Here is an 18,743-nt window from a genome sequence, read left to right as displayed (position 1 = left end):
ACTCTTCGAAATTTATCTTGCTTTCACAGAAAAGCCCCAAAAGATAAAGAATAAATAGTCCAATATTTAAAAAGTCTGTAAATATATTAGTTGGATGAGAATAAACATATGAAGCAGCAATGATCAATAATAAACAAATATGTGGGGAGTGAATTATTCGTACTTTATTCGCTGAGGCGCAGCACTGTGACTTTGCAACATAGAAGTGAATAAGCACGGTTATTGGTTTGAATCCATGCTAGTTGTAATGATTTTACTAATAACACATCATTTTCTCAATTTTAAATTCATATTGCTATCAGTTACACATTACTGGACAAGTCGTTCAGACTTCCGACTCGACTGGACTCTGCGGCTTCCTTCCAGCCCATAGTCCATCCTAACATAGCCAGTGAAAGAGCTATTTGTTTCATACATAATGTCCATAGCTGGTGTCGCCTCAGCCTGAACAACCCAACCGAGCCAAAAGAAATCTGAGACGGAGTGTTCTTCATGCTTGAGGAAGTATTTCTGGAAAAAAATCATGTTCTTCTCTTCAATAGAAGATGTTTCAAGTTTCTGCTGTACAAAACGACTCCCGAATTGATCCGAAATCCAGAAAGAGAACCATATCAGTATCCTACATAAACACGTCAATTACACTCTAAATTCAGGAAGTAATAATACCTGAACTCGACCACATGACATCCAGCAGCTCAAAAGATCAGGTCTTATTGGTCTTGAAACAAACATGGTTACCCCACACATTGGTGTTCTCCTCGTGCATTTTTCATGAAGGGGACAAGGGATAATGAGAGTAATTAATTCTCACTGTTATTAGGATTTCAGATTGTACCGAGCAGAGTTACCTCCAAATCCTGACTATCAACGTCGTCGACACACTGGCATGTGCTGACGATGCCATGGCAATTCAAAACCTGGCCTAATGGCTTAAAATCTCTATTGTTCTTCAATATGTACATCTCAAATCAACTCCGGATCAACAAAACCATGGAAACATCAATAAGTTCTAAACTATGTTAGTGTGGAAATAACTAAGGAAAATTAATGGCCTAATTCAGATCTTTCTAAATTACAATACAACTGTCTGATGTATGAACACAGATTCTAAGAAAAAAGCACTAATTCTAGGCACACGCATGATACCTTTGCATGCTCAGATGGACTGGTTGTACTGGGGATAATTAAGCTCTCAATGCTAGAAAGTGATGCTTATATATTGCTGGTATCAATTTGAAGTAAATCAAACGTAGGTTTTCAATACTGTCACCGTCAATTTGTGATCCTAGTAAAAGTGCATGTGCGTTGCACCGGGTTAGATTGTCGATTTTCCGATCATGTATTTCGTATTTGACCCCCCTTCCATCATGTTCTTCGTCAACATCTACTTGAACTCCGCACCGCCTTTGAAATGCAAGTAGGTACGTAAACATACGACAAATCATTATATATAATAGCGAATAATACCTATACGAACTCTCCAAGCAGAAGAAAATAAAAGGTACTAACAGAAACAATTTCCTCCATATGAATGGTTGCCCAGCAGCTCCGAAGAACAGCTACTTGCATCTGTTTAGTAGCAATTGAAAGTTAAGTTGTAAATAAAGGCAAAAACTGCTCGTCACAAACTTGAAATTCTGATTTTTGTAAGAGATATAGCAATTCCAATGGTCATTATTTTAGCAGTCTTATTTTACTTTTTTTTCCATAAAATTCGAAAACGCTCTTATGTTAGGACGAAAGGAATGGATATTGATGCACATGTACCGTGGTTATTCAAATGGAGCCAAGCAAGGCAATCCCTGTCTGAATTCTGATTCACAGACTCGAGTCTGCAAAACAGAGCACCTGCCGCCATAGCTACAGAATTTTTATAAAAATGGAAAGCGCGCCGACGTAGAATTGGGATTGGAGTACCGACCTTGAACCGATCCATGGCTTTGACAACTGCTTCGCGGACAGCAGTGGTATCAAGACCCACATCGGCATGAGTAACATAGAAGGGTTTTCCTTCAGAAACAACAACTTCTGCGGCATCTATGGCAGTCTTGACAACCTTTTGGATATTTTCTTTGCCCATTTTCTTCTTTGCCTCCCTAAGTCGCTCCTGATATATGCAACAGCCATAGTCAGCTTTCATTTTAACTATTGACAAGATATGACAAATGAACTGAAGCGTTTACAGACCTCCAGCTTTGAGACATTGCCTTTTAGATCAGCTTTTCTTGCAGCTGGGATAGCAGCTGCATCCAGTGTATTCTTGATGGACCCAATTTTCTGATGAAGAAACATCATTCTTAGATACAATCTAATACTACAAAGCAGATCAACAGGAAATGGCTACAAAGTACAATTGATGCCATCTATTTACATAAAGGTTACGGAAATATATTTTTTTCTAAGAAAACAAGCAAAAATGATAATAACTTCTAATAATATCCAATTTATTAGAGTATCAAAACCATATAGCTCAAACTAAGAGACACAAGCACAAAAGGGAAAAGCGAAGTACCTTTTCCAATGTCGCCCCGTCCAGTTTAGATGCTTCATTGATATCACTATCGATAGATGATGCCAACTTCATAGCCTGTGAGGCACACTCAGCAGTAACAACCGTTATCCTTCGAACACCTTTTGCGATACCCTCTTTGGATATGAGAGCAAATGCTGCAGCATCCCTAGTGTTTGAAATGTGTGTACCTCACATGCATAAACTTTAGATGACATGAACGCACAAATGTAGAATTACATAGAATGGATTAGCAAATATACCTCCACACAGCTCAGTTGATATGGATAACCATTCTTTGCTTTGAGGGTTTGCAAGCAGATCTTCCACTTTGCGGCCAATCGATACAACTCTTACAAGATCAGGTAGATCTACAAAAGTCCGAGCTGGGAGGGATTCGATTTTCTGAACTGCCGTCCGCGCCCCACCCGCTGCTCGAGCCCGAGCGTAGCAGGGCCGGCGGCTGCCTCCACCGGCGCAAGGGGCGAGGGCGGCGAGGCTCCAGTGGCAGGTTGGCGGCGGAGATGGTCTCCCCCGGACCGGATCGGGGCTGCGGCGGCGGAGATCGAGGCAGAGGGCGGCGCAGTATAGGCGGCGCTTTGGGCCGGCGAGTGGAGTCGGTTGCGGGCCGGTGGCCGGCGCGGGGTGGCTCGACTGCGTATGGTGGGTCCCCGGCGAGATGCATGCGAGGGGCCGGCGGCGTGCTGCGAGGTCTCAAGCATGGAGCGGCTGGCCGCCATGGAGGAGCTCTGCTACGTCTCCGACGATGGTGCATCCATGCTCTGCTTCGACACCCTCTCCAAGACGGCCGAGCCCATCGCCTCCTCGCCCGCCGCCGGCGAGAAGCCCACTCGTGAAGACCGCAATGGATAAGCCGGGGAACGGAACGAAAGGCTTTTTTTCTAACTTAAAAACATATTGCGGATTAGTTATCAGAAAAGCGAGGGGTGTTTTTGCAAAATTACCGCAACGTACGGGAGAAGTGCTGCGCGCTTTATTATTATTATGGGAGATTAGGGAAAGAATAAGATACTATACGTTTTTTAGACAAACAGGATTAAATTTTTAGAAAAATAAGATACTACATGTATCTTGTCACCTGTGTGTGGATATATATGGATATGGGTATTCGCTTGATTCTGACACACAAGCAATCTCAGCCCAGTATCCCCTCACAGGCCATGATATAATAACTAGGGCCCGGTCAGTCGGTCTCAGATTGGCATGTATGGCAGCAACGGCGGCACGATGAGGCCTCCTCGTTCATTGTATATCGTAGTTCACGTAAATAGTTCTCCTGCAATATTTTTGATGGCAAATTTAGCTTTTATGCGACATGGCCCTCTTTAACCGTAAAACGCAAGACTCAAGGGGTTAGTAATTTGAGTTATCACGCGGGACTCATCAGTTATCCACATTAACTTGGAATCCATAACTTAGTCACATGCGTGTGGGGCCCATAACTTCCACATAAGGATGCATGTGCTCATCGGCGTGTCTGAACCAGCCCCATTGCTTTCCCTTCCTCTTTCCTTTCCCCACCCTATTCTTCCTCTTCTCCGGAAACAAAGAGAGGCAACACCGGCCGACAAGTGATGTCTTCCTCGACTTCGGCCTCCCGCCAATCATGACGGTAGTACGGTCCAGTGTCGTTGACAAGATGTCCCGATTGCTTGCTCATGGAGGCTCTGAAGCGTTTGACTTGTATGAAGGAAGAAAATGGCAACTATGGACGCCAGTTCGTGAAATGCTTGAGCAGGCCACAGCCGGGACAATGTTAGATTTGTGTACTTTACCAATCGTATGGTCTAACTTCTTCAGATTTCTTTCTTTTTTTCAGTCGAATATGCGGATCGAGGGTTCATGCGTCGCCGACCTCCACTTTTTGAGGTTCTAAAGAAATGTGGGCATTTTGAGTGGCTCGATGAGTAGGTTGAGAGTTTAAAATCGAAGGCATCAACCCAAAAGCTCAATTTTGGAGGCCGCTTGATGTGACATCCGCACCCCCATTTGACTGACAGAGCCGATCCGATGAGGAAGGGTGCTGGACTGAAATAGCAATTGAAGAAAATAAGCAAGCAACTAAAACAGATGATCGATTTAAATGAGGAAGCAAATATGATGGTTGAAGCATTTTATTGTTGTATCATTGTCATGGGTTCCTAATACTTGATGTTCATCAATCGTTAGAAATTGTTAGAGTTTCAGTTAGTGTATCAAGCTAGCTTCATCGATCCTACACAAGGCAGGTAAACGTTGCTCCATGTATTTCAGATTTCCACAAATGAGTGGTTTGTACACAATCTCTCATCGTCAATCAGGTTCCAAGAGCTCACTTTCTCGTTTAACTATCGCTGCCTGCCGGTTAGTATGGTCATCGGGTCAGCCCACGTATCATCAAACCCATTAACGTACGCATGATGGGCGCTCTCTTGTTGTGTACACGTCGATTTTTACTGTGGCGTGCAGAGAAAAAAAGGCAGAGTAAAACGCAGCCATTAATGCGAGGAAACGTGAGGCACCAGCCGCCGCCATGGGTGATCTCCCCACGCGACCACTCTTGCCCCCACCCCTTCCACTCGTCTTCCTCTTATCCACGGATGACCGTCGCCCAAATTTCTCGGCGATGGCGGGGAGATGCGGCGCATCCAGGTGATAGGGGTTGGGCCGCACGGGCTCGTTGAGATCGTGAACGACCAGCCTGCTCCGTCAGGTCGTGGACGGCGAGGCTGGGCAGGGAAGAGGAGCAAGCCAGGAGGTCGCTGATGAGGTTCGCCGGTCAGACAGGTGCAAGGGCGCCGATTTCCCTCCTCGTGTTCCCGGACGACGCGCAAGCCATCCTTCCCTTTCTTCCGTGCGGCTCTACCCTGTCCTGACTTCTCCTCGCCGCGCCGCCGTCCGCTCGACCACAGCTCGCCCCCGTCCACAAAGGAGACAAGTAGCAGCAGCGCCCCAAATCGAGGGAGGGAGGATCCTCTCAGGTGATATTTTATCTCTCAAATGTGATGTCCCATCTCTTGGTTAGTTGCTTTGTTTGGATGATTTCAGGCCTTGATGTGTGCTGCGATGAGTATTTGGTAGTATGAACTCTAGAATAGGGAATAGATCTGGGGTGATGGGTTTAACAACCACAGGAGATAGATGATGCCTTTGTGCAGTACTAGGAATCAAAAGGATCTGGGATGAGGGATTTGGGTGGGAATGGTGACGAGGCAACACAACAATTTCATGTGTTCGTTATAACTTTAAATAGTCTAAACACCATTTTTTATGAACTACGATGGATCATAAAGCTACTAAAATTGTAACAATTGGCTTTATCTCGTAAAAAATTGCAGTCAACTAACAAATGGATGGTAAGACCAGGAGAATATAACTGAAGAAATCTATAGCATTTTAACTGAAGGACAAACTGACTTATCTTCAGTTAAGTGGCATATTAACTTTTCATCAGTGAGGTACAACATTCTCTACATACGGTGCTTTTTTCTTGAGTATACCAGTTCAATAATGAACGATTAATTCACTCCGCTCGGTTTCTTGTGGGTTCCCGGTGATCTGTGCACATGAGTGCCTCCTTGGGTTTGCCTCGGGCTCGGTCTGCATGCATGGTTTCATCCTCCACCAGTGCAACTTCGTCTCCAGTAGGAGAAGGGGGTGCATCTTGTTCGGGTGCATCTTGTTCGATTCACAGCGAGATGATGTACTCAGAAAAGATGGAGGCCGGCGGCAAGTGTGATAAGCGATCAGGGAATTGATCGTTAAGTTGGTTTGTCATAAATTCTACTACATCTTCCTTTCTTCCTTTACTTATTTCTTTCTCTCTGATTGATCAATGTGCTATGCAAATTTGTTCGATATATGAATTGATTTCAGTTTTGTACATGTCTGCATCATACTTAATGTTAATTCCCTATTAAATTAGCAAGATTTAGGAAGTCATTTTTTTGCAGGTCAAAAAAGCAAGATTTAGATGATATTTCGCAACAATGTCAATGTTAGATTCTGATTCACCAACAGTGCTCTTTAAGTTACAAAGGATTTGAATTGAGCGATTCAACTCTGCCTTCATCAGTACAAACAATTCATAAAAGAGGTTCAGTCTCTTCTTTATTATCTAGGTGCATTAATACTATGTATGATACTAACTGAGTACAGTTGCCTGCAGTATGCATTGCTCTACTTTGGATCCTTTTTCTTACTTTATACTTCCTTTGCTCTCTGGTTTGCAGATGAATTGGACTAATCTACTCAGCATCTCATGACTTTAGAAGCACGAGTTCATGAAAACTGATATCCACTAGGATTGCTCTGCTCCTGTTGACATGCGAGAGCTGTTTGAAGCGAACTGGATGGTTGTCACCACTAATTAAGCTGCCGAGCCCAAGAATTGTGTCAGACTATTGGTCAAGCTGTTCAATTTCTCAACACCGTTCAGTTTTGTCATTGGCCGCCCTTGCGTACACTCAACAGAGAAGGGTATCTATCCTCAATTTCCTACTCTAGATAACATCTACTCATATAATTGATCTCTAATATCCTGTATAAAACGTTAGTGGTGGCTCGACAATTTAATAAGCCAGATTTGTGGGAAGTGGAATGCATGTGTAACCAAACTGGGCTGGACCAATCTTGAGGTTTTCCACGAATTCTTTTAAAAATGGTCCTTAAGCAAGGCACTGGGAAATCGTGGATAGCTGATATATCCAGCAGGTATGTGCACATTCTGCTATAATCTAGAGTAGGGAGTGCTCAGCATAAATTGTGAGATCTGAGCTGGTACATAAAATAAACCAAGATAGTCTTGTCTTACGTGCGGATGATTTTATTATGGCATACTGTTCAGCATAATTCTGACTCTAGAATGTCTATATTAGCCATTTGATGAGTCAACTAGAAACTTCATAGGTTTTTAGTACTCCAGTTATGTTGTCATTTGTATATCTCCAGATATAAACTTCATAAATTTATATCGTGAATCATTTTTATGCTGCTACATTTCTAGCAGAAGTTGTATCTCTTTCACACAAAGCGTGATAATGTGCATTGCACTTGTACTGCTCTATCTTATTGTTATATTTGCATTTGCCATTACTTTCATAGTCTATATTTTGGCTCTGATCTAAACCATATCATTGCTTGCGTGCACCTATACGACACATATCACATAAAACTAATTAGAGGGGACGCATTCCCACCTGGCATCGCCCAGCTATCTCTCAGGAGGCCCGCAATGGCGGGCCCCAACCACTAGTTCTCCTAAAGTCGCCGCAGGTTCCAAACTTCATCCTCCGTACTTAAATACTTGTAGTTAAGAAAAACAAAACTAATTCTTCCTAACTATAAGTATTTTCATACAGAGCAAGTAGTTTCTATAGCTAACTGTATTTGCATATATGCTCTGTACGAAAAAATAACCTAAACAGAAAGGAATACAATCTACATCAGCCAAAAGATGGTATTGCTTGGATAATACAACCTTCGTTCTTAAATATAAGTTTCTTTTAAGATTTCACTATGAACTACACATGGAATAAAATGAATGAACCTACATTCTAACATATGTTTATATACATCCGTATATAGTCCATAATGAAATCTCTAAGGGCCTTTTTGATTCATAGGATTTTGAAAATACATGAATACAAAAAGTTGAGGGTTGGAGTGGTATGTCCATTTGATTTATGTAGGATTAACAATGAGTGTTCGTTGTCACAAAAAATATAAAAAAATGTACAAGAAGGTTGGGGTGAATGTTAATTTTTTTAATGAAATGTAGTACTCCCTCTGTATCTAAATAATTGCAGTTGAAAAAAAACTAGACTAGTCCTCCCCAACTATAGTTATTTAGACACATAGAAAGTATAAAAGATTCCATGGCCACCTTCCTCTCTTCCAATGTCACCTTCCTCTCCTCGGCCGCCAACCTCCTTTCCTCGGCCGCGGCATCTTGGGTCCTTGCCATCTTCCTCACCTCGTTCGCTTCTTTTCTTGCCTTCACAATAGCTTCCATAGCATTTTTGAGCTCATCATCCCCTTTCCTCTTCTTCTTTTCTTTTGCGTCTTTCTTGCACCCTTCCGGTCGTTTTGGCTTCGAGTATGAAACCGAGTTTGGTGTAGGGATTCTCTTGCCGTCATCACTTGATGCCTCCTCCTCAACATGACCCAACTCAATTGTTCGCTTGCGTTTGTTGCTCTCATCAACATCATCGATGCCGTCACGCTTCTTCCATTTCTCATCATCCTTCAATTCTTCATAGCAATGAGGCAAGGTAAATGGTCTCCCTTTCGTGGTCTTCTTGTCCTCCTTTGAACAAGTTTTGTGCAGTATTGAACTAAAAAAAAAAACAAGTTAGCACTACAAATACCAAGAACAAACATGATGAACATGGATGAAATGGCACTTACCCTATCAACATCATTAGTGCCACTTGGGTTCAAAGTGTCAACCGCCTTTTGTGCGGCCGCCCACTTTTGACAATCTCGGTTGACTGTCGACCACTGGGAGCGAAGAGATCGTGTCGAGCGGTCAATTCCACTCTTGCTGTGTAGATCAAAGTGCTCCTTCATCCGGTTCCAATATGCATCTTTACTTTGATCACCTACAACGGATGGATCCCTCGACACTTGCAACCAAGTATTGCATAGCAATATGTCTTCATCGTTGGTGTAGTTGCCACCTCTTCCTTTCGGTGCGTCCACAATTCCCTCACCATCCTTGTCCACCTTGAACTCATGGTCATCGAAATGCATGTCATTGGTTTGAGACCAATGATAATTGTTGGAGCCAACACCCATAGTTGACATATGCCTCATCGTTGACACTACAAAGGATATACGAAGCAAATGAGCTATCTATATGTATGCATTCAAAAAATAAACAACAACAAAAAGTTAGCGATTTTTTTTACCTTCGGGGCATTTCCTCGAACACCTTGTGCGCGTCGGCCACCGGCTCAACAAGTGAGCTCGCCGGCACTTCGGTAGCCGCCGCGGCCGTTACACGCCCTGCAAGTTTCTTCCTCGACGGCTTGAAGGAGCCGGAGTCATCCACCGCCTTGTTCTTCTTCGCGGAAACCTTGCCCTTCTTCGGCCGCACCGCATTTGAGAGCTTCAAGAGGGGGCACGTGGCCTCCCCGGCGGGCGCCGGCGCGAGGCCACCCTCCGTCGAGGTCATCCGTGACGCCATGAAAAGGCCGCGCGCTCGAGTGTGCAGCGTGCTAGGGTTTGCGGTGGCCGCGGAGGGAGGAGTTTGGCGGCGGCCACGGTGAATAGGACAAAAGACCTTAGAGATATTGTACTGTTTGTTCATCTTTATAGTTTTTCGTTGCAACCAGTAGAGATATGTAATACCATCTTTATAGTTCTTTGTCCAGAACACGCGAGTCTTGGGATCCTTACGATCCAAGGAGGATGATGCCCAAAACTACAGAGATTCTCTTCCATGTCAGTGCCATAGGTGGAGAAATTGCACTAAGCTATTGCGTTCTGTGTGTTCCAAAGAGAGTGATGCCAAAAAATGCAGACGGTTGCTCCCAAATTCATCTACCTGCGACATAAGACATCCATTCCAGTCCAGCAGCACCGCAATGAGGTCTGCAATTAAACAATGATTAACTATATTAACCATCATTAAGTTGATAAGGATTATGCTATAGTCGTCTCAATAGAAGAGTTCGCATTAGTATGCAGTAGCAACAAAGATGCAAGCAGGCATGTTATAAGAGCAAGTCTAGTAAAACCCTCAAATCCTCAAATTCTGGAAAATAATCGTTTTTTTACAGTTTTCTTCGACAAAACGACGTAGACTAGAACCCTTAAACCCTTAAACCCGTAAAAAAATTTAGAGGTCGAACCTGTAAACGCCCTCGCAGCCTGTAGAAGTGAGGGTTGGGGGGAGAAACTGTCCCTGACCTGCACTCCACTTCCTCTCCAGCGCGGGAGGGAAGTTTCAGCTCCCTCCCTCGATCCGCCGCCGCCACCGCTCCGTTCTGGCGGCCCGCCATCGTCGCTTACCCGCCCCGCCGCAGCCCCTCCGCAACGTCGCCCGTCTGCCCCGTCCGCATCGCCGCCACTGCCGCAGCGCCTCCTTGTCCGCAGTGCCGCGCCGCCCCCGCCGACGCCCCGCCCCGTCCCCGCCGGCCCTCCGCAGCCCCGCAGCGCCGCCCCGTCCCCGCAGCGCCTCCGCAGCCCTGCAGCGCCGCCCCGTCCCCGCGGCGCCTTCGCAGCCCCGCAGCGCCGCCCTGTCCCCGCAGCCACTCCGCAGCCCCGGCCTCCCCTCCGCTGCCGCCGGCCGGCCCTCTGCAGCGTCGCCCCGTCCCGGCCGCCCCTCCCAGCGCCGCCTCCCCGGCCGGCCCTCCGCAGCACCGAAGTTTGAGGTACCCATTTTTGCTTTTTTGCTTCATTTTTACATTTTTGCTTCATTGGACATTACTCACAATTGTTGCCACTCACATTGTAGATGGACTCGTTGTCCGATGCGTCGGATTGGTCGTCATCCGACGATTCGGACCTTGACGAGTTGTTGCACGACGACGACGTTGAGATGATGAGCCTCCTCGTCGACGTCCAAGCGTTTGAAGACCGCTTGAAGCTTATGGATCAGAGGAGAGGGTCGACGATGGGGCGACTCACCATCTACCGGAACCGTGTTCTCGGACACGAGCATTTGATGCAAGACTACTTCGCGGAGGTACCTACATACCCTCCTCATCTCTTTCGCAGAAGGTACCGAATGCGTCGTAGTTTGTTTGTGAAGATTGTCAACGATTGTGAGGCTGCCTCCTATTACTTTAAACGTCGTAGATCCGCCGCCGGTATCATGGGGTTTAGTGCATATCAAAAGATATCGGCGGCAATGCGGGTACTCGCTTATGGCATACCCGCGGATTATACCGACGAGTATCTTCGCATTGGGAAAGATACAACCACGGAGTCCGTCCGTAGGTTTGCCAAGTTGGTCATCCGGTTGTATGGTGAGAAGTATCTTCGAGCACCAAACGAGGAAGATACAAAGAGATTAATGGAAATGAATGAAAAAAGGGGATGGCCGGGAATGCTTGGTAGTCTTGATTGCATGCATTGGAGGTGGAAAAGTTGCCCAAAGGCATGGCACGGAATGTATTGTGGTAAAAGCCGTGATGCTACCATTGTGCTTGAGGCCGTAGCATCGGAGGACACATGGATTTGGCATGCATTCTTTGGGTTGCCGGGCACACTCAATGATATCAATGTCCTCAATAGATCTCCATTGTTCAAAAGATTAATTTCTGGGGATGCTCCAGCTTGCAACTACAAAATCATGAACAATGAGTATTCAATGGGATACTATCTCACCGATGGCATCTATCCCGAATGGGCAACTCTTGTGAAGTCCATCAAGGAGAAAAATGGGGTGCCCTTAACAAGAAAAGAGGCTCATTTCACCAAGGCACAAGAGGCAGCGCGCAAAGATATTGAGAGAGCTTTTGGTGTTTTACAAGCAAGGTTTGCCATAGTTCGGGGTCCAGCTCGGTTTTGGGACAAAAAAACCTTGGTGAACATCATGAAATGTTGTGTGATTCTACACAACATGATCCTAGAGGATGAGAGAGGGTTAAACCTCCCTTGCTTCTATGATAATGTTGGTACCCGTGTGCAACCGGAAAGAAACCCTTCTCGCATACACGCCTTTCTTCAAGCACATCGTGAGATTGAGGATGCAACCATTCATGGTCGTCTCCGGGATGATCTAGTAGAGCACCACTGGCAGTTGGATGGGCGGCGTACTGGCCCATGATGTATCTTTGTTTTACTTTTCTATGTCCTATTTGATTCGAACAATTGTTGTAATTTGCTGAAACATTGTTTTATGTTGTTATTTGCTCAAACATTGTTGTAATGATTTGAATGATTATTGTTTTATTCGGTGTTGTAATAATAACTAGAATGATTATTGTTTTATGTTTAATGTGATTGAATTTGTGATATGTCATATGATGAAATGTGATGAAATGTGTGATATATGAATGACAGTTTTAAGGTTTGGGGTTGGGGCAAAGACTAGAACCCTCAAACCCAACCCTTATAACAGAATATTCCGTTATAAGGGTTGGGTTTGAGGGTTCTAGTCTTTGCCCCTGTTTTTCAACCCTTAAAAGTGTCAAAAATGTGCAATTCTCGACCCTTAAAACTGGTTTTTGTTTTAAGGGTTTGAGGGTTCTACTAGACTTGCTCTAAATATTGGGGTTGTGTTGCTAAGGAAGACACACATGGGGGCATTATTGCATGGGGCTCATGTTGCTGACAATCAAGGATACACACAAGACACACATGGGGGCATTACTCCATGGAGGACATGTTGCACCTTGGCGGCGGCGGTCCTGCACGGCGGCGGGGGTTCCTAGCGCGGGCGGGGGCAAACTCTGGGTGACGACGTCGTTGTTGGCGACGGGGTGGTGCGGCGGCGTGGGTTGGTGGCGCCTGCCCAGCCCAGTTCCGGGCCCTTTGGGCCCCATCTGGGTCTGAGTGGGCCGTCGGCAGGGTGTGGCGGTGGTGTGGATCTCGGGAGGTGGTGGCGGTGCATCGGGCTGGTGAAGAGTGGCACCTCTGTTGCCGGTGTGCAGAAGCACGGTGGCCAGGGATTTGCGGGACCAAGCCGTGGTGACCTTGTTTGCAGCGACGGCGATGGAAGCAGTTCCCTCCAGCGCAGCTCCGGTGCTTCCACCCTTGCCTTTGGGTGCTCTTTGCCTTTGTTTTCTTGACCTCGTGGTGGTGTTCGCAGCGGGGCGGTGTGGATGAGTCTAAGACCGTGGTTGCGCGTGCTTGCGGGCCGCAAGATGGTTGGATGGCTCCGGTTTGAGTGGGTGACGGTGCTTGGGGGTGCGGGAGATATCCCCGCCGGTTCATCCGGCTTCAACATGGTGAAGCCTGAGGGTGCCGACATTAGTTCCTGAATGGTGTCGGTGCTACTCATCCTCCGCTCCCCTCCGCGAGCTGGGGAAACCCTAGGACATTTTCGGACAACAGAGTTGTTGGCGTCATATTCCTTCTTGGGGTGTTGCTTGATACGTAGCGGTCTGGTGCCATGACGTGTGGTGGGACGCGGATGGAGGGCGCAGCGGTGGCGGATCATCTGTTCATGCTGAACTGCCATTCTTTGCATTTATTTTTTCTTCCTTTTTCTTTTGGGCTTGATGTGTTGTTCATCCCAGCATTTACTTTGTGATCGTGTTCGTGGATTTATTATATAAGCGGGGAGAAACCCTATTTGCCAAGGGAGACTTGTTTTATTGAACCCTTTTGTGCTTGGGTATCGAACAAGAGAGTGGTGAATCTGACTTTTCAAGTAGCGCATTACCTAATGGTAGCACGGTATGCTTTTAAGCATTCATAAAGGTCAGGGTGCATGGGCATGAGACATATCCATAACAAGTTAAGAATGGTCATTGGACATATCCATAACAAGTTAAGAATGGTCACTGCATTTCACAGTGCATGATGGTCTCATAAGATCCTTCACCGAGGGCCCTTAAGCCAATCTACTGTGATATAGATGACTGATTTTAGATCTGTCCTCAATGCAATTCTATGACGATTTTGTACTCCATCCTTTAACTACAAGCTAGAACATAAGATGGGTTTCAAGGACAGTCTACTTATTAACAGTTTGTAGTTACATCTAAACTTGACAATCTTCTAATTTGGAAACCTATTTCAAGTTAGTTCATACTCTCTTCATTTCTTTATGTAAGGTGTATTATTTTCGGCACGACGACCAAGACGCATAATTATGCACATGTTAGGATGAAATTAACCTGGCTAAACTATTTATTCGCGGGAACTAAATCAATTAACCTAGAAAAGTAAGAGATGCACGCAATTAGGAGCGAGATATTTTCCTTTTTTTGTTTACAAGAAGAGATGCATGCAATCTCTGAAGAGATACTTTTTTTTATTAGGGGCTAACGATAGAATTATGAGGAACTAGAAGAAATGTACCTTATATTGTGAAATTTTATCGAAAAATACACCTTATATAAAGGAATGGAGTGAGTAGTTTTTTATAGTCCAAAACATTCTACCCGCTTCTATTGATATTTACAAGTACTATGTATAATCATCCCTATAATATATTAAACACCTACATTATTTTGTTTAGTAATGTTGTAGTTTTGTGTGCTTAGAATTTTATGAAATTTAGATAAGGCATTGGAGCACCCAAAATTAATTATTGAATCTGTATAACCAAGTTATATAGGATTTCTAATAATGCCATGTCTTCAAATTGCATTTGTTTATTCATTGTATGAAAAGAGTCATGATCTCGAATCTAAAAGAATTCTATTATTGTTCATTGAAATCATTGCAGGAAATTAAACTATTAGGACTTAGTCCCAAAATGAATTAGGACAAAATAAAAAAGTTCAGTATAAATGCACTCACTCCCAAAACGGAGTACATACATTTGTGAAGCCCAGAGCCCCACTTTCAGGGAAGAATCACGTTGGTAACAGAAATGACACGCAATCTCATATTCATGGAGGGCATGACCCACTTCGCGGATGACACCATGCGCATCATACGTAACGGTGCATCGGTCATTAGGAATGTGCACGCGAAAAATGCAATGTAAGTTACAATATTAGGAAAATGCTTGGTGAAAGTATAATTATATTAAGTGAGAGATTAAGTGTTAAAGATAGGGTTGGTTTAAATCATGTACAAGTTTCCCTATATGTTAGAAGTAGAGTATAAGAGAAAAAGCACAGTTAATCGTTGTTCTCATTGATGATGGATTACACACACACATATATATATATCCCCCGAAGGGGTGCGTCCGAAGGGACACGAGGCAACCGTCTCGGTTAGGAAAAGTAGGGATTAATAGAATTAATTCTATCCTAACACTCCCCCTAATCCATGCTTGTTATTGTAAGCCTTGTCATCTTAAAAACTCCTCCAAAACCCTGTGCAAAAAATGAGGTCATATATGTTTGACATGTTGCTAAAACTCCTTTAAACCCGATGGAAAAAATAAGGAGAAAATGATGCAACATATACTGGTTATTGTGCCTTTTAACTCGATATGAGAAATTCATAGAATTTAGAGGACAATAAATATGTCATATATACTTTTCTAAAAACCACGGTGGGAAAACTGAAAGTATGACATATGATCTTGTATTGATGTTACCTCATTAAAAACCTTCATGAGAACCTATATAGTAAACTCATGGAGGGAAAAAGAGTATAATATGATGCATTGAAGAGGAATAATTAAGGAAGATACTCCCCCTGATTCTTGCAAATTTCGAAGCCGTCACATACCAATTCCATGAATATAGTTCTGGAATGTAAAAGTTGGTAGAGACTTCGTGAGTAAATCAGTCACATGATTAAACTTGCAAGATCTGCAATATAGAGATATAGCTTATTATGTAACCTGTTTGCATCCAGACAACACAAGAAACATTATCGTTGAGATAATAGTTGGTGGATATAGCCACGAGGTCTGTTTCAAACACTCTCATGAGATTACTACCACATCTAGTAGGAATACTAAGCTTGTCTATGATCCGACATAGCAGGGATCTGATCAATTTATCCAATGGTATTGGTGTTCAGATTTCTCTAAAACTTGAAAAACTAGGATAAGATGTTTGATGCCTTTGGAGATATCGATAGATATTCTTGAGTCCCAACCAATTTTGTTTGGTGTATCCAATGGCATTATGGAACGTTGAGTCCCAATATCTCATTTCCATCATCTCTTGGTGTAAATAGATCTTTCTCTACGTCTAGAGAATGAACTACCATGAGAGTCATGGATGGAACAGATTTGTCCACAATGAATTTCTTCAATATATTTTGAATATAGACAACATAGTATACCATAATGTATGAATGAAGGTGCTCAAGTTGTAGTACGAGCGGTATTTTGGTTTACCCAAATCCTTCATTTTAAACTCCATCATTTAGATGATTACATGTGTCGTCATTGCAGACACACAAACATGAATAATCATCATTGTAGGAGTAATCCTTGTGTATGAGGAACTCACTACGTCGGTTGTACCATATGTACTGACAACTATAAGTCGTATGGTGACTTACTAATTTTTACACAATATATGTTGCATTTTGCATTTTGATTCAGAAGTGAGATTCCATCGGGAATCAATCCACTAGAATAAAAGAGGGCTTTGGTCCACTTGATGAAATCCCATTAGTCCCCGTTCACTCACGAATCGGGACCCATGGGGGCATTGGTCCCGGTTCGTGAGGCCAGGTCGTCGGCCGGGCCTCGTGGGCCATTGGTCCCGGTTCGTATGACCCCTTTGGTCCCGGTTCCAGATATGAACCGGGACCAATGTGCCTCGCTCCTGGCCCACAACCGTTAGTCCCGGTTTGTGGGTGGAACCGGGACCAAATATTGAACTTTAGTCTCAGTTCTAGCCACAAACCGGGACCAATGGTTGGCCTATATATACCCCCTTCACGCGAGCAGAGCAGTGCACTGCTCTGTTTTTTTGACCGGTCATGGCAGAGCTTCATGGTGCTCACCTCTGATACGTCCATTTTGCATCATGCTTTCATGTTGATATTTGTTGTTTCTTGGGTTGTTATATTACTTGTGGTACCATATTTATGCCTTTTCTCTCTTATTTTGCAAGGTCTATTTGAAGAGGGAGAATTCAGGCAGCTGGAATTCTTGACTGGAAAAGGAGCAAATCCTAATCCACTATTCTGCACATCTCCAAATGCCCTGAAAAGTTACATGGATTTTTTCTGGATTATATAAATAATACTGGGCGAAAGAACTACCGGAGGGGGGCTGCCAGGGCGCCACAAGCCTTGACACTGCCACCCCCTGGTGGCGGAGTGGGGGCTTGTGGGCTCCCTGACGGCCCACTAGCCCCCCTCTTTTGCTATATGAAGCATCGTGGTCCAAAAAAAATTAATCGGGAGCTTTTTTGTGGTTTCGCCGCTGCCACGAGGCGGAACTTGAGCAAATCCAATCTAGAGCTCCGGCAGGACGATCCTGTCGGGGAAACTTCCCTTCCGGAGGGGGGAATCGTCGTCATCGTCATCACCAGCACTCCTCTCGTCGGAGGGGAGGCATCTTCATCAACATCTTCATCAGCACCATCTCCTCTCCAACCCCTAGTTCATCTCTTGTAACCAATCTTCGTCTCGCAACTCCGATTGGTACTTGTAAGGTTGCTAGTAGTGTTGATTACTCTTTGTAGTTGATGCTAGTTGGATTACTTGGTGGAAGAGTTTATGTTCAGATCCTTGATGCTATTCATTGCACCTCTGATCATGATTATGATTATGTTTTATGAGTAGTTACTTTTGTTCTCGAAGACATGGAATAAATCATGTTAATAATAGTCATGTGAATTTGACATTCGTTCGGTATTTTGATATGTTGTATGTTGTCTTTTCCTCTAGTGGTGTTATGTGAACGTCAACTACATAACACTTCACCATATTTGGGCCTAGAGGAAAGCATTGGGAAGTAGTAAGTAGATGATGGGTTGCTGGAGTGACAGAAGCTTAAACCCCAGCCTATGCGTTGCTTCGTGAGGGGCTGATTTGGATCCACTAGTTTAATGCTATGGTTAGACTTTGTCTTAATTCTTCTTTTGTAGTTGCAGATGCTTGCGAGAGAGGTTAATCATAAGTGGGATGCTTGTCCAAGTAAGGGCAGTACCCAAGCGCCGGTCCACCCACATATCAAACTATCAAAGTAACGAACGCGAATCATATGAACATGATGAAACTAGCATAACATAAATTCCCGTGTGTCCTCGGGAGCGTTTTTCCTCCTATAAGACTTTGTTCAGGCTTGTCCCTTGCTATAAAAGGGATTGGACCACTTGCTGCACCGTTGCTACTACTTGTTACTTGTTACTCTTTGCATTGCTACATTTTACCTCGCTACACAATCACTTGTTACCGCTACTTTCAGTGCTTGCAGTTATTACCTTGCTGAAATCCGTTTATCAGAGCCTTCTGCTCCTCGTTGGGTTCGACACTCTTACTTACCGAAAGGACTACGATTGATCCCATATACTTGTGGGTCATCAACCTCCTATGCACATGAGGTGTTCGATGAAATGCCCGAGCCACACTTAAGCTTTCTCCTCTCGAATCTCCTTGTCCAAGCTCCATTTTCCTCAAGTTTTGTGTAGCTTTGACGGTCCGTCCTGTCCCGTCCCCGTCCTCACCGCCGTCAATCGCCCGCGCC

General features: G+C 44.4%; 1 protein-coding gene and 1 long non-coding RNA gene across 5 annotated transcripts; one reads left to right on the top strand and one right to left on the bottom strand.

Annotated features, from left to right (window-relative positions):
• Positions 1–309: 309 nt before the first annotated feature.
• LOC123424919 (alanine--tRNA ligase-like) lies at positions 310–3,194 on the bottom strand. The gene is made up of 7 exons (XM_045108604.1): positions 2,924–3,194; positions 2,773–2,880; positions 2,513–2,700; positions 2,188–2,277; positions 1,922–2,107; positions 1,510–1,569; positions 310–444 (listed from the first exon to the last, which is right to left on the bottom strand). The coding sequence occupies exons 1-7, from the start codon at positions 3,192–3,194 to the stop codon at positions 310–312; spliced, it is 1,038 nt and encodes a 345-aa protein (XP_044964539.1).
• Positions 3,195–5,048: 1,854 nt separating this feature from the next.
• LOC123424418 lies at positions 5,049–7,525 on the top strand. Of its 4 annotated transcripts, none has more exons than XR_006621679.1 (4): positions 5,049–5,490; positions 5,848–5,967; positions 6,463–6,605; positions 6,742–7,525. It is a non-coding gene; the product is annotated as an uncharacterized LOC123424418 (long non-coding RNA). The 4 variants fall into 4 exon arrangements; XR_006621677.1 differs by lacking the exon at positions 5,848–5,967 and having other exon boundaries at positions 5,073–5,490; positions 6,742–6,988; positions 7,066–7,525; XR_006621680.1 differs by lacking the exon at positions 5,848–5,967 and having other exon boundaries at positions 5,056–5,490; positions 6,445–6,605.
• The last annotated feature ends 11,218 nt before the right edge of the window (positions 7,526–18,743 follow it).

Source organism: Hordeum vulgare, chromosome 2H (assembly GCF_904849725.1).
Source record: "Hordeum vulgare subsp. vulgare chromosome 2H, MorexV3_pseudomolecules_assembly, whole genome shotgun sequence".
Taxonomy (NCBI): domain Eukaryota; kingdom Viridiplantae; phylum Streptophyta; class Magnoliopsida; order Poales; family Poaceae; genus Hordeum; species Hordeum vulgare.
Note: the sequence above shows the minus strand (reverse complement) of the source record. Positions and strands in the feature narration are given on the sequence as shown.